Below are 13,058 nucleotides of genomic sequence, written 5' to 3'. Positions count from 1 at the left end.
TAACAACCCCACACACACATGCCACTGTAGCAGGGACGGGGACAAGCTGGTCCCCCACACAGCCAGCGGCAGGCAGAGCTGGGGTGATGTGCTGGGGAGAGGGTGACGGGCAGGCACTGGGGTGACCCCGTAACCCAGCAGGGGACCCTCTGGCACTCGCAAACCAGCTTGGCAGGCTGGATCCAAGCCTCTGCTCCACCTTTCCCTTGGGAAAACGCTCTGCCCTTGGCCTGCCCTGCCTTCCCTTGGGAAGAAAATCCCAGAAGAGGAGCCAGGTTTGGAAGGGGAAAGGGAAAGTAACAAGGGAGAGAGGTTGTGCACATGGAGCAGCCCAGGGGAGAAAGTCCAGTGCAGGCAGGGAAAAAAGCCCGGGGCAGGCAGGGAGAGAGCCCATGCAGGCAAGGGAGAAAGCCGGGTGCAGGCAGGGTCCATGGGCAGGAGGAGGAGTGCTCAGCCAAGGCGTGAAGGCACTTTGACAGCAGGGTCAACTCTGACGCCACCCAGCGCTTTCGGTTTCTTGGGAAGTGACTGAGCCGGAACTTCAGCTCTTCTGGGATGGCTGAAAGAGACACAATGGCAGAGCAGCAGCCAGCGGCCGACAGCCCCAGTGAGTTCTCCATCTTCATCGAGACTTGGAGGGGCAAAATAATTGATGCGACAGTGTCTCTGGATGACACAGTGTGGGAGCTTAAGGCCAAGCTGGTCGCACAGGGCTGCTTCCTGTCCCCTGAAAAGCTAACGCTGCACTACGACAGCGGGGAGATGGAGGATGACCAGACCCTGCGACACTATGAAATCACACCCAACAGCTTTGTGTTCCTGTTCAAAAGACGTAAGTGCAGGGTGGCCCAGCGGAGGTGGGTGGGGATCCGTCTGGAGGTGGGACAGAGGGCGTGGGTGCAAACCGGGGTGTCTCCTCAGGCAGACGGGAAGAGGCAAGGCAGCTGCGGCTGCGTGAGCACCGGGGAGCTGCCAGAGCAGGCCTGCACCAGAAGGTGGGAGGAAGGCGAGGGCCCGGGGATGCACCTATGCAGGAGGAAGGCAGGAGGGAGAGGAAGGCCTTTGCTTCTGGCAAGAAATCTGCTCTCTGCATAGCAGCAGGGAGGGATGGAAAGGCGGAGGCTGGGAGCCTGTTCTCAGCCCCATGGTGCACTGTCCTCCTGGGATGGGCAACTGGGTGGGATTCCTGGTGCCCAGCAGCTTGGTGCAAATGGGCACAAACCGGCAGGAAGAGGTTTCATAGCAAAGGCATGAAGAAGAGGGAGAGGATGGGATACTGCTCTGGACATGACCTGGCTCCTGAGCTCTCTATCTTGTGTTGCTGTTGCAGTCGATGATATTGATGCCGATGTCGATCCTGGATTTTCAGGTAAGATCATGCCCTGGTCCTCACTGACAGCCTGGGCTGGTGGAGCTGTGCGGTGGTGAGCATGGGACCTCAACTCGCTGCATGGGGCTGAGCAGGTCCCTGCCATGGTTCCTGGAGGAGGGTGTGGAAGTTGTAGTAGAGTGGGAGCACATGGGGGTACATGAGGGGACCAGTACAGCTAAGGGGATTGGGAAGGCTGGGTGAAGGCTGCTTGAGGATGGCTTCTTCTCCCAAACACGAGGCAAAAATGACAAGGTCTTCCTGCTGTTCCAGGCACAGACTTTGCCCTACAGGAGCTGATGACAAGCCTTCACACATCTCTGACAGACGAGGCCTCAGGGAGCGCAGAGGTGAGGTCTCACAGGACACGATGCCTGTGGCTGGGGTGCCTGAGTGAGGAACACTTCAGGGCTGGGGAGGAAGGCCCAGCTGCAGCTTGTGGGCTCACAACTGGCCCTGCAGAGGGGGGGGTCTGGTGCTGCCCATCGCCACCACAACACCGCGCCGGGTGGCAGGAGCTGGTGGGTGCTGCCCCCAGTCGCAGGAGAGGGACCTCACCCCGCAGTCAGGCCAGGGGGGCACAGCTCCCGTGCCAGCCTGTTTCCTCCCTGCAGGAGCGGGGAGCAGGGCCAGCACTATACCTGCCGCTGGGGATGTCGCTCGTGCTCTCAGAAGACCTCTCCTCCAGCTGGTGGGGAGAAACACAGCTTGCGAGTGCTTTCCCCTATGTTCCCCTCTGCAGGAGAGCTGTCACGGGCCAAACCTGGGCTCACCACCAAAGACAAGCTGCTGGCGCTGCGTGCAGGAGGTAAGGGCTTTGCAAGTCCTCACAGGGCGCTATCGCACCCAAAGGAAATGGCAGAGCAGGGAGCCTGGGACTGAGCCTGGCTGTCACCTGGGAGGTTGGGTGGGCCTTCCAAACCTCTTACTTGCAGCAATTCTTCATCCTCCAGAAGAGTCCGGTCCCTTTTGCTGCACTAACTCAGCATGCACTGCCCCAGTTTTCAAGTTTGCAGGAAGACAAATTCCACTGGCTCATGTCCCAGATTTATTCTCACTGCTAAACATTCCCTCTGCCTGTGGCCACTGCCCTCTCTGCTGATACACCACGGCAGAGAGGGCACAGCCCAGCTGTTACTCACAAGAAAGTCCTCAGTCAACAGCATTTTCTCTCTCAAGAAATGGAAAATTTCCTATCTAGAATTCCGATTTGCAAAATACACCCTAAAAATCAGTTGGTGAAACATGTAGTTTGGAGCTCCAGGAGCGCCTCTGCGTGTCCACCCATTATCTTTCCTAGTGATGCATGGGGGACACATGGACTAACCGATGCCTTCCCCACCCCAGTGGCATCTACCCAAGTGAGGCTGAGTGTTCAGTCCCTCTTGCCCGCGCCTGCATGCAGGATTTCTCTTGGGCACCACTACAGGGAGCTGCGTTAAAGGGATCATGAGCCTCAGGCATGGCCAGTGCCTGCTTCAGATCCCAGGGCAGGGAGTTGACAGTCAATGATTTTTCTGCCCTCTTCACTGATGAGAGCGATGCCTTTCTGGGCACCAGGCAGCAGCGGCTGATCCCCTGCTGCTGCTCACCAGGCTCTGAGCTCCCACACCAAGCTGCATCGTGCTTCACTGTAAATCCCAGCGTGCCTCCTGCAAGCAGGACCTTGTACGCAACACCCCATTCAGTCCCAAACCAGTCACACTTGTGTTGCAGGATCTTCCAGAAGTGACACCAGAAATAATCCGAGGCGTTATGGAGGACCTCACCGTGTACCAGTAAGAGCTGTTGGGCGAAGTGGGAGCACATTGCAAAAGCCCTGTCCCCGGTGCCATGAGCCTGTTGTCTCTCCCACCTACAGAGCTCATCTCCCTGGTGCAGGCATCTTCCGGTGCTCCATCACAGGCCTCGGCTTCAGGGTGAAGTCGGCAGTGATCGTCACCTACAGATACGCCCCCTGGAACCAGTACCTGAGTGAGTCTGACATGGATAAATGGATGTGCGCTGGACCCCTCTTCCACATTGAAGTGCAGCCCGGGGTCGTGCAGGAGGTGCATCTCCCCCACTACATCTGCCTGGCAGGTACAACAGCTGCAGGGACCTCAGTCTCCCAAGCCACCATGCCTCAGCCTGTCCCCCTCTGGGGACATCTCCGGCTCCTTGGAGACCTCTCTCTAGGCAGGGCCAAGTTCTCCCTTCCTTCCAAGATCCCCTGGACTCCCTTGTTTTCCTCTGCTTCGCTTGGGCATCTTTATTGTTCTCTCACTTTCTATCAAGCCTTCACAGTGGTCCCTTCCCCAGCTCTCTCTCCACACCACCAGGCCCTCCTCGCCCACCCTCTCCTCCGAGCTGCCATGATGCCCCCGGGCACTACCCCAGCCCAGCTGCAGAGCAGCCCCTGGGCTCCCCTGGAGAGCTTCTCAGCTCTCTGCAGCTACAGCAGCGGGGCTGAAAAGCGGCTCTACGCGCTCGTCCCTGGCATAGTTGTGCTAAGCCAAAGGCTATGATCATATTCGTCTGTCAGGTTAACAGCAAAGTGTGCTCCAGAGATAACCCGGGTGACTGGGCGTCAGCAGAGCTCTCTGACCCAGTCATCCCTAGGGGTGTCACCTCGGGATGTTCAGGCTGCTCTGGTGGTCAAAAACTAGAGGGACTCTCCACGCAGCCACTGTCTGCCTCCCTGGTAAGCAGTGCTGTGACGCGTACACACAGGGTGCTGCACGGGTGCACTCGGACAATTTTCATGGTCCCAAGCTGCCACCTTCAGCTTTGCAGTTTTGTGAGCCTGAAGGAAGGCTGATGAAGGCCTGCAGCTCCCTGCCGGACCCCAAAAGGCCAGGGCACCCACAGGCCCTAAGGCAGAGCATGCCACCATGTGTGGGCACGTCTGCTTTCTGCTGCTGAATCCTTAAAGAGAAGGGGGCAGCCTGAGAGGGTGCCAGGTCGACTAAACAGAACTTTGTTGCCTTTGCTGTCTCTTGCAGAAGGCGTAAATACCACCCAGTGCTTCATTGTCCATTATAAATCTGGGGAGAAAATTCTGGAGAGACCGACCAGACTGATGGCTTTCTCTGCTGTCCTGGAGAATCCCACCTTCTCACTGCTTGGTGTGCTTTGGAGAAAGTTATTTTTCTCCTTAAATTCATTCCCTATGCATGCCTTGGTGCTGATCTTCCAGCAGCTCAGTGCTGCACGTACGACTCTTCACCTCTACCTAATCCCAGACGACAACTCTGTGAAGCAGGTAAGACGGAGGGAGCTTGGCTGCATTACAAAAGGATGACATCTGGGGGAGCTGCAGTAGCAGGGACTGGATTTGATAAGCAGACATGCCTCCCAATTTTGCTGGCACCAGCCTCTGATTCACACATGGTCCCGTGCCCCCCTCTCCCACCACAGGACAGCATCCTCGGCTCCTGCCTCCCCCACTTTCCTTTCACAGATGCCTCCAGGAATCGCTCTCCGTGTTTTCGGCTGGGAGAGCATGCCCTGGCACGAGCAAAGCTGTGCCACAGGATGCTCTGCACCACAGAGCAGATGTAGGACAGGACTCACTGGCCACGTCCAGGCACAGCACTAGGCGGCTGCACACCAGCCGTTCTCCCGTTGTATGCAAACCCTCCCCCTCTCCCACAGAGCGATAGCGTATTACCCTGCCCGTGTTCCTGCCTGCACACGGTAGGTGCCTGCCTGCGCCGAGCCTGGCCCCTGAAGCACGGCACTGCCTGTGGTATGTGCTTGGCTGGATTGGTGTCTTCACTTCTTGACTTTCCCAGGGCTACCTCCAGTTCACAGCTCTCTTTTTTTTCCCCTCTCCAAAATGATGCTTGATGTCCACAGGCCATTGAAGAGGAAGAAATGAAATGGAATGCAAAGCTTATTCCCAAGCCTCCTCCTTTCAACCCTCTGTTCTTTGGCTGCGTTTACTGGGTGACCAGTACGAAGTCTGTGGAGGTAACACCTGAAGTAAGTGGGATTGTTCCTTTTTCTTTTTACAGTGAAGTCTCTGTCCTCAGCCATGTTCTGCTACTAGAATCTGTCTCACTAGGTCTCAGAGGCAGAGGTGCAGGGAGCTGTACTGGTTACAAGTGGCAAAGGTATTTCATGATACATATCCCCAGAAAGAGCACGGAGCACACCCCAAAGCCACGAAGGGGCTGTGTTTGCTTTTCCTTATGGCAGAAATCATAATGTGGGACTTGGACTTACCATAGCTGCTTATCAAGAAGGAATTTCAGAGGTGTTGACTTCGGTGCGGTTCCAAGTCCTTCATCTCCTCTGCAGTGAGTTTCCTTCAGCTTAGGAACAGGGCTGGAGGGAGACTTTTTCTCTACACCATGATGTGACCTGACTTCTTCCTCTATTGAAATTCCATTGAGGATCTCTGGTTTTGAGCGCCGTGCCCTGCAGCAATCAGATTGCCATGGCTGGGAAAATCTGGGAAGATTTGGCCATTTAGTCCTCCTGGTTACTTGTTTTACACAGGAGTTTGTGACATCCTGATGAGAGCCCAACAGCACGTTCATGGCTGGTTGTGAAAATCTCTCATGGGTCTGCACTGCACCATAATCTTGAAAAGGGAACCAGAGAAACTTGGGCTGGATGGGACCTCAGGAGGTCTCCGGTCCAACCTCTGGCTCAAAGCATACACGTTTTAAAGTGAGATCAAGGTGCTCAAGGCCATGTCCAGTCCAGGGTGAGTATCTCGAAGGATGGAGATACCACAGCCTCTCTGGATCTCTGATCCACTGTTGTAACACTTTCAATGTGATTTTTTTTCCCCTGTTATCTAACTGGGGTTTCCCTTGCTGCAGCCTGTGCCTATTGCCTCTCGTCTCATCACTGTGCACCTCCAGGAGACTGTCTTTTCTTTAGTCCCCCTCAACACAAATTCAGTGATTAGTTCTCCCTGTGACTTTCTCTTCTCCCTGTTGAAAACCCAATTCCCGCTCCCTCTACTAGCATATCATGCACTCCAGCCTGGAGCTGGCCTTGCTCCAGGGTGTCCATGTCTTTCTTGCACTGGGAAGCCCCAGACTGGACCCAGTGCCCAAATGCGGTCTCAGAAGCGCTGAACAGAGGGAAGGAATCCCTGACCTCACTGCGCTGGCTGTGGTCTTGCTACTACAGCCTGGGGTGCGGGCAGGCTTTGCTGCCAGGGCACACTGCTGCCTCCTGTTCAACTTGGATGCCCATCAGGACCCCTGAGCCCTTCCCTGTGAGGCTGCTTTCTGGGTCCACCCAGTGCCCAGGCTCTTGTCTGGTGTGGGGCTGTTCCATCCCAGATGCAGGACTCTACATCTGCCTTTGCCAAATTGCATGACCTCCTGACAGCTGAGTTCTCCAGCCTTTCCAAGTTCCTCTGAATGGCATCCCTACCCTCCAGCTTGTTCATCACCCCCCCTTGCAGTTACAACCCTGCTGCTGAGCTGAGCACAGCCCCAAAGGGCCGGGGCCTCCAGCTTAATGGACGCAGGGCAGGGTTTGGTTTTACCACTTCCTGGAATGACCAGGTATAGCTGGGCGCTCTGCCTTGAGGAGCAGTTGTGAATTTGAGAGAGCCAAGGTCCCAGCAGTGTCAGGGAAATGTGGTAAAAGCTGTAAGTTGCCGCCTGTGAAGCCCAGGAAAACATTTGTTAAGAAAAATTTTGTCACTCGGTGGATATGCAGCTACCAGAGAAGGTTAGAAGGTGGTGAATCTCTGCTGTTGGAGGTTTCCAGTACCCAGCTAGACAAAGCAGATCTAGACTTGACATTGGTCCATCTTTGAGAGGCAGGTGAGATAAGGCTCTCCAGAAGTCCCTTCCAACCAAAACTTGTGATATTGACAGCATGGTACAGCCCTGACACGTGCATCTTCTCTTCTCTTTCCTCTGGCTGGTGGGGCCAGGAACCACAGGGTGATGTACATGAATTCACTGCAGCTCCCCGTGGTTAGAGACACTCAGCTTGCTTCTCGCCTTTACAGACGTTCCTCCCATTTTGCTACAAGAGTCCAAAGGAACATCAGTTCTTTATCGAGATCTACATCAGGGACATGGAAGACGAAATTGATCTCCTTATGACAGACACACGCAACAACGCTACGATCTGGAAGGCGTTGGTGAGATCAGGTAGGAAAGGCGGGTCCGTCTAGGGGCACGTTCACCTTAGCAAAAGCAAAGGCACGCCGCCCCAGAAGTCCTCACGCATTTGGTGGTCACAGTCATCCGCGTATCCTGCAGGGAAAGCAAACCCTGTGCGTGCAGCTGTTGGCCACTGAAGAACAGGGACCTGAAAGGACACCTCAATGTCAGCAAAGCAGAGCTTCAGGTGTGGAGTTTCAGATGCTGGGGTTTAAGAGAGTGTGACAGAACTATCGGTGTCTCTCTGTTCTCTTGGCTGCTGTTTGCCCAGAAATCTGACCGGCTTTTCAAAGTCCGTTGATGTGACGGAACTTCCCCAGATGTGTTAGCGCAACCACCGTGCGGTGGCGAGGAGGTGAGGAGAATACCAACATTTGCGTGAAAACCAGCATCTTGAGGCACACCCAGCTCCCGAGCAGCAGGTTCCTAATCTCCACACCTCTCTGCCCACCTGCTGCTGGCTCGGCTCAGCACCCACGGCACATGCCGTTGACCACATAGCAACACCCACCCATGGGCTCCCCCATGGGAAAGCTTGGCAGAGGAGCTGTGGGCAGCAGCAGCCCGCAGGCTCAGCGCATGGCACTGCCTTGACACCCCTTCTTTGTTAGGCTAATCCAGCGCCCCCTAAAAGTAGCACCGACAACCATGTGGAGCCCAGGACCTTTTATTGAGGGGAGGAACAGGAGGAGGGATGGCCAACAGCTTCGTGGAGGATTAGGCGCCTCAGGAAGATGTCGTGGAAGAGATCATTTCAGTGATCTCTCTCTTTTCTCTTTCAGGTGATATTAATGTTCCTGTCTCTTTCTCCAATACTGTGTCAGGTCAGTACAGTGTTTCAGAGCTGCATTTCTAGAGTCTGAATCTATTTCTCTGGCGCTCACCATCCTCTGGCTTAAAGCAGATATCAGCCTCTTTTCCCATCTTTATCACAGTTTCTAGACAAAAAGCCTTGAAAGCCGCAACCTCAAACTTTTGTTCCTGCACTGCTGGCCCCATGCTCTGTGCCATGCTGGTGGGTAAAGCGGCACAGTGCAGGTGACCCTCCCGACTGGTTTGCCTTCTCTGGGGACAGATGTGCTGCTATTACAGAGAATGAGTGGCAGGTAGTGCAGTTCACGGTCCGTAAATAATATTTCACTGGCGTTCTAGTAAGTGGTAGAGCTGCTGCAACCCACTCAGCCAGTGCAGGAGCATTTTCCACAGGGGTGACATCCCTGGGACGGAGCCTGCAGCCAGGCATTGGCAGAGGGGACGGCAGGACCCCCTTTACAGCAGCTCCAGGAGTTTCTGATGGCCTTTCCTTTCCACTTCCTTCAAGTACACTCACAACAACACATTTCCCAGCAGTTTTGCAGGTATTATCCCAGCCTAGTTTCTCCAGGGCTACAACACGTCATTGTTTCCATCTCGTCCTACTAATGAAAGGCCAGATCCAGGAGGACACCCAGCAGCTAAGCCACAGGTCGATGCAGATAGGCCTGGCTTGGGTAGACACAAATTTGGACGTTTCAGCACTATTCTTTTTTCTTGCCATGCATGTAGAGTCGCCCCACTGGCCTACAACCTGCCCAAGAGCACCAGGAGAGTAGGGTGGCAGGCAAGAGCAAGGACAGGACAAGGGACAAGAGCTTTAGACTGAAAGAGGGCAAATTCAGATTCGACACAAGGAAGATGGTTTTTATGCTGAGGGTGGTGAGACACCAGCACAGGTTGCCCAGAGAAGCTGTGGCTGCCCCCTCCCTGGAAGTGTTCCAGGGCAGGCTGGATGGGGCTGGGAGCAACCTGGTCTGGTGAAGATGGGTCGTCAGCGTCTGCCCATGGCAGGGGGGTTGGACTAGGTGATCTTTAAAAGTCCCTTCCAACCCAAACTGTCCTGTGATCCTACAAGGAGACGCCCCCTGGGTGCCCACTTTGGCCTCACATAGGAGGACTGGGGGGAGGCTTGGGAGGAGAAACCAGGCAGCGCTGCCCACTGCACTGACCCACGGCTTGCTCAGCGCCCCTCTGCCTTTTGAGGCTCTGTTTCTTTACAAACTTCTTGCAATCCTGCAAGATTTCAGAGCTTTAAGCAGCCTGTGCTCTGAGCTAGGAGCTCCTCACCCTGCCGGGCAGGGGACAAGATAGTGACTTCATGCCCAGACACTGAGGAACCCCAGAGGGGACAGCTGCCAGCAGCTGATGGGGGCTGCCACCGACCTCACCTCCCCCAGCTCTGACTCCCCATTCTTGCCCCCTTCCTTGCCCTGCCTCCAGTGCTCCCACCGCTGGGCCAGCAGGTGCCTGTCCTTTTTGGTGAAGGGGTGGAGACACGTGGCTGTGGGACAGGGTGTACAGCCATGGCGTCCGCTGGCTCAGGGTGTCACGTGCCGCAGGGTGGCACTCACCTGTGACACGGGCTTGGTGTCTGCTAGGTGCAACCTTCATGAAGAAGCACAAGACCGAGCTTTGCTCCAGGATGAGGCAGCTCTGCACCATTCTGCTGCACTTACGGGACGCAAACATCATCAACAGCGATGAAGAGGAGGAGGTGCAACGTGAAGAAACGAGTCAAAGGAGGAACCGAGTTTTGCTGGAGCTCACTGAGAAGAAAGGACGGAAGGCCCAGGAACAGCTCTACCAGATCCTCCGCTTGAAAGACCCGTACCTGATTGCAGACCTGGAGAACTCCATCTAGGCCTGGGAAAGCAGGGTTCTTTTGCTCTCCTTGCTCATCCTACGGGTGCAGCAGAAGGGCAGTCCGGTTTGCCAGCAACTGATTCTTGATCGTTCCATGAAAACCCACGGTGTCAAGCAGCAATAAGCCTCCTGAGCCGCCTGGTCTCAGGTCTGCCTTGCTTGGCTGACTCCCTTGCCAGTCGTGCATGACCAGTGTCACGCCAGCTACTGCAACACCGCTGGAACAAGAGACCTTGCTTCCCATTGCAGTGCCAATACCTCGGACCTGTCTGCCTCCCTGAGACGGGACCTCTGCCTCCCCAGAAGCTCCAGGCAGCTGCTAGCAGAGGAGCTCCCGTCACAACAGTTACCTCCAGCTCAGCTTCCCTGTCCTCAGTGTCCACGGGCACCTCTCGCGGCTGGAAGAGGGGAGCTGCTTTACCACGCGGTGCTGTCTGCAGAGGCTTCTTCTCATGCACAAGCCACAGCAAGCCCCAGGGGTTGAGGTGAACCCAGATCAACATCAAACCTTCCCGCCGTTTCCCTCCAGCCCAGTTTACCCAAATGACCAGAATTCACTGAAGGAGCAAACAAGCATCCTGACCCCAGCAGCAGCTGCTGGGTGAAGGAGCCCCTCCCAAAGAAGTCACGGAATACAGCAAAGATGAGAGATACAGGTTCACGCACCTTCAGGGAAAGTCTGACTCGGCAGCAGCCGCTTGAAGTTTGAAAGCAAGCCAGCGGGTTACTTTTAAATCCCATTCTTCGCACTCAGAGAGTCAGCTCCTTTCTGGATCCCATGGATGCCCTCGCTGATGGCATCCTCCTGCTGTTGAACATGCCAGTCGGGGCAGAAGCGCTCTGCTGTGGTGTCCAATACCCAAGAAGAGATGTTTTGGGTCAGCTTCTTGCCTAAGCAGAGACAGCAATTTCTGGCAGCTCAAAGGAGCTTCCAGGGAGTGTTGAGTGAAATGGTGCCCGCCACACACTCCATGGCTTTGCGGGGTGGAAGTGCGACTGCTGCCTTAGGTGTTGCTTTGTATTTGTTCCTCCTCTTGCACCCCTGGGGAGCACATCTGTAAGCGTGTGGCTCTGCTCCACTGAGGGTCGAGGACCTTCAGCGCAACCATGGACAACACAAAGAGGAGGAAGCTGGGAACAAGGTGCAGGGTCACAGAGCTAGCTGATGGGTGACAAGGGGGGCGGTGAAGGGGACCGGCCATCATGGCCTGCACTAACCTGGGGACTCTCCAGAAACAGCACCGGGGCTGGCCCTTCCAGGAGGATCAGCCCGAGCTTTGCAGCCGCTGAGCGTGTGAACCAGGGGGGGGGGGTCCGGCCATGGGCTGGAGGGGACGGGGAGGGGAATCAGGAGGAACAAAGCAGAGGGAGGCAGAAAGGGGCTGCGCAGGTGTAAACCGGGGCCGGTTTGGCCGAGCCCTGTGCCTGCTCCCCGCAGTCTGTCCTGTCTTGTTCTGTTTTCTTATTAAATGTTTTCTGGGTGATTCCTCTGCGCCATTGCCTCTGTCCCGTGCGAGCGTGTGCTGCAAGGACCAAGTGTCAGCTACGGGTGAGGCCTGGGGGGGGGGGCTGTGTTGTCGCTTACTGGAGTGAATGGGGTCCCAGTGCAGCTACTGGAGTGAGTGGGGTCTTTAACCTCCAGCCACGGCCTGGGAATGGTGTCCCCAAAAGTAGCTACTGGGCAGGACTGGTGTGAGGTGAGTGAGGGGCTCCATGCAGCTGGAGCTGGACCGTGTGTCACAGTCTGTGTCTCTGGTAGGGGGTGAGAGTACCCCCAAAGGGGGGGGGGGGGGGGGGGGCGTAAACCCTGGTGGGGAAAGGGACTGCGGGGAGGGGCAGAGGGTGGGCTGCAGGCAGGGGAGCCAGGGCAGAGGGGCCGTGGGTGTCTGGGACATATATGTGTGTGTGTGTGGAACATGTCTGTGTCTGGGACATGCGTGCGTGTCTTGCACATATATGTGTGTGTCTGGGTCATGCATGTGTCTGGGATGTGTGTGTTTCTCTGGGATATATGTGTGTCTGGTACACACAGATGGGGGGGCATGTGTGTGCATCTGGGAGATGCGTGTGCATCTGGGACATGTGCGTGTGTCCATGGGACACGTGTGTGCCTCTCAGACATGCGTCTGGAACACACATGTGTTGTCTCAGATGTGTGACTGTGAGACCCGTGTGTGTGACTGTGGGACACACGTGTGTGACTCTGGGACACGTGTGGGTTTGTGTCTGGGAAACGCGTGGTTCTTTGGGGTATGTGTGTGGCTGGTACATGTGTGCGCCTTTCTGGGACGCCTGCGTTTGTGTCTGGGACACGTGTGTGTGTGTCTGGGTCACACGTGTGTCTCTGGGCCATGCGTACGCGTGTCTGGGACACGCGTGTGTGACCCCGGACACGCGTGCGTCCCTCGGACTCGTGCTCACCTTAGCTGCCGGTTGAACCCACAACGGGGACAGCGCCAGCGGCGTTCCCCAGCCCGGCCCGGGCGGGGGGATCCCGGCGGGGGGCGCCGGGGCCGGCCACACCGCCACCCCTCCGGGCCCGCTCTCCCCGCTCTGGGGCCGGGGCGAACCCCTCAGCCGCCCCTCGGCCGCCCGGGGGCGCTCGGCTCAGCCCTGCCTGCAGGGCCGCCGCCGCAGAGGCCGCCCCTGCCCGCGCCCCCTGACGGGCGGCTCCGGGACAGCCGGCGGGCGGGCGGGGCCCGGCGGGAGGGAGCGGGGCGCGCGCCGGGGACGGGGCGCTCCGCCCGGCACTGGGGGGAGGGAGGCGGGGCCGCTCTCTGATTGGTGCTCTCGCCGCGGGGCGGGGCGAACGGGGGGTCGCTCTCGCGGGAACCGGGTGCAGCGCGGGAAATTCCTCCCGCGGCGCCGGGCCGGGCCGGGCGGGG

The 13,058-nt window shown here is 56.8% G+C and overlaps 1 protein-coding gene across 1 annotated transcript; it reads left to right on the top strand.

Annotated features, from left to right (window-relative positions):
- The first annotated feature begins 573 nt into the window (after nt 1-573).
- On the top strand, nt 574-10,171 carry LOC104351915 (caspase recruitment domain-containing protein 8). Its single transcript, XM_086474406.1, has 9 exons — nt 574-754; nt 810-832; nt 3,086-3,147; nt 3,231-3,451; nt 4,354-4,613; nt 5,210-5,335; nt 7,338-7,482; nt 8,277-8,318; nt 9,909-10,171. The coding sequence occupies exons 1-9, from the start codon at nt 574-576 to the stop codon at nt 10,169-10,171; spliced, it is 1,323 nt and encodes a 440-aa protein (XP_086330532.1).
- Nucleotides 10,172-13,058: the final 2,887 nt, after the last annotated feature.

Source organism: Leptosomus discolor, chromosome 16 (assembly GCF_034619465.1).
Source record: "Leptosomus discolor isolate bLepDis1 chromosome 16, bLepDis1.hap2, whole genome shotgun sequence".
NCBI classification, from domain to species: domain Eukaryota; kingdom Metazoa; phylum Chordata; class Aves; order Leptosomiformes; family Leptosomidae; genus Leptosomus; species Leptosomus discolor.
Note: the sequence above shows the minus strand (reverse complement) of the source record. Positions and strands in the feature narration are given on the sequence as shown.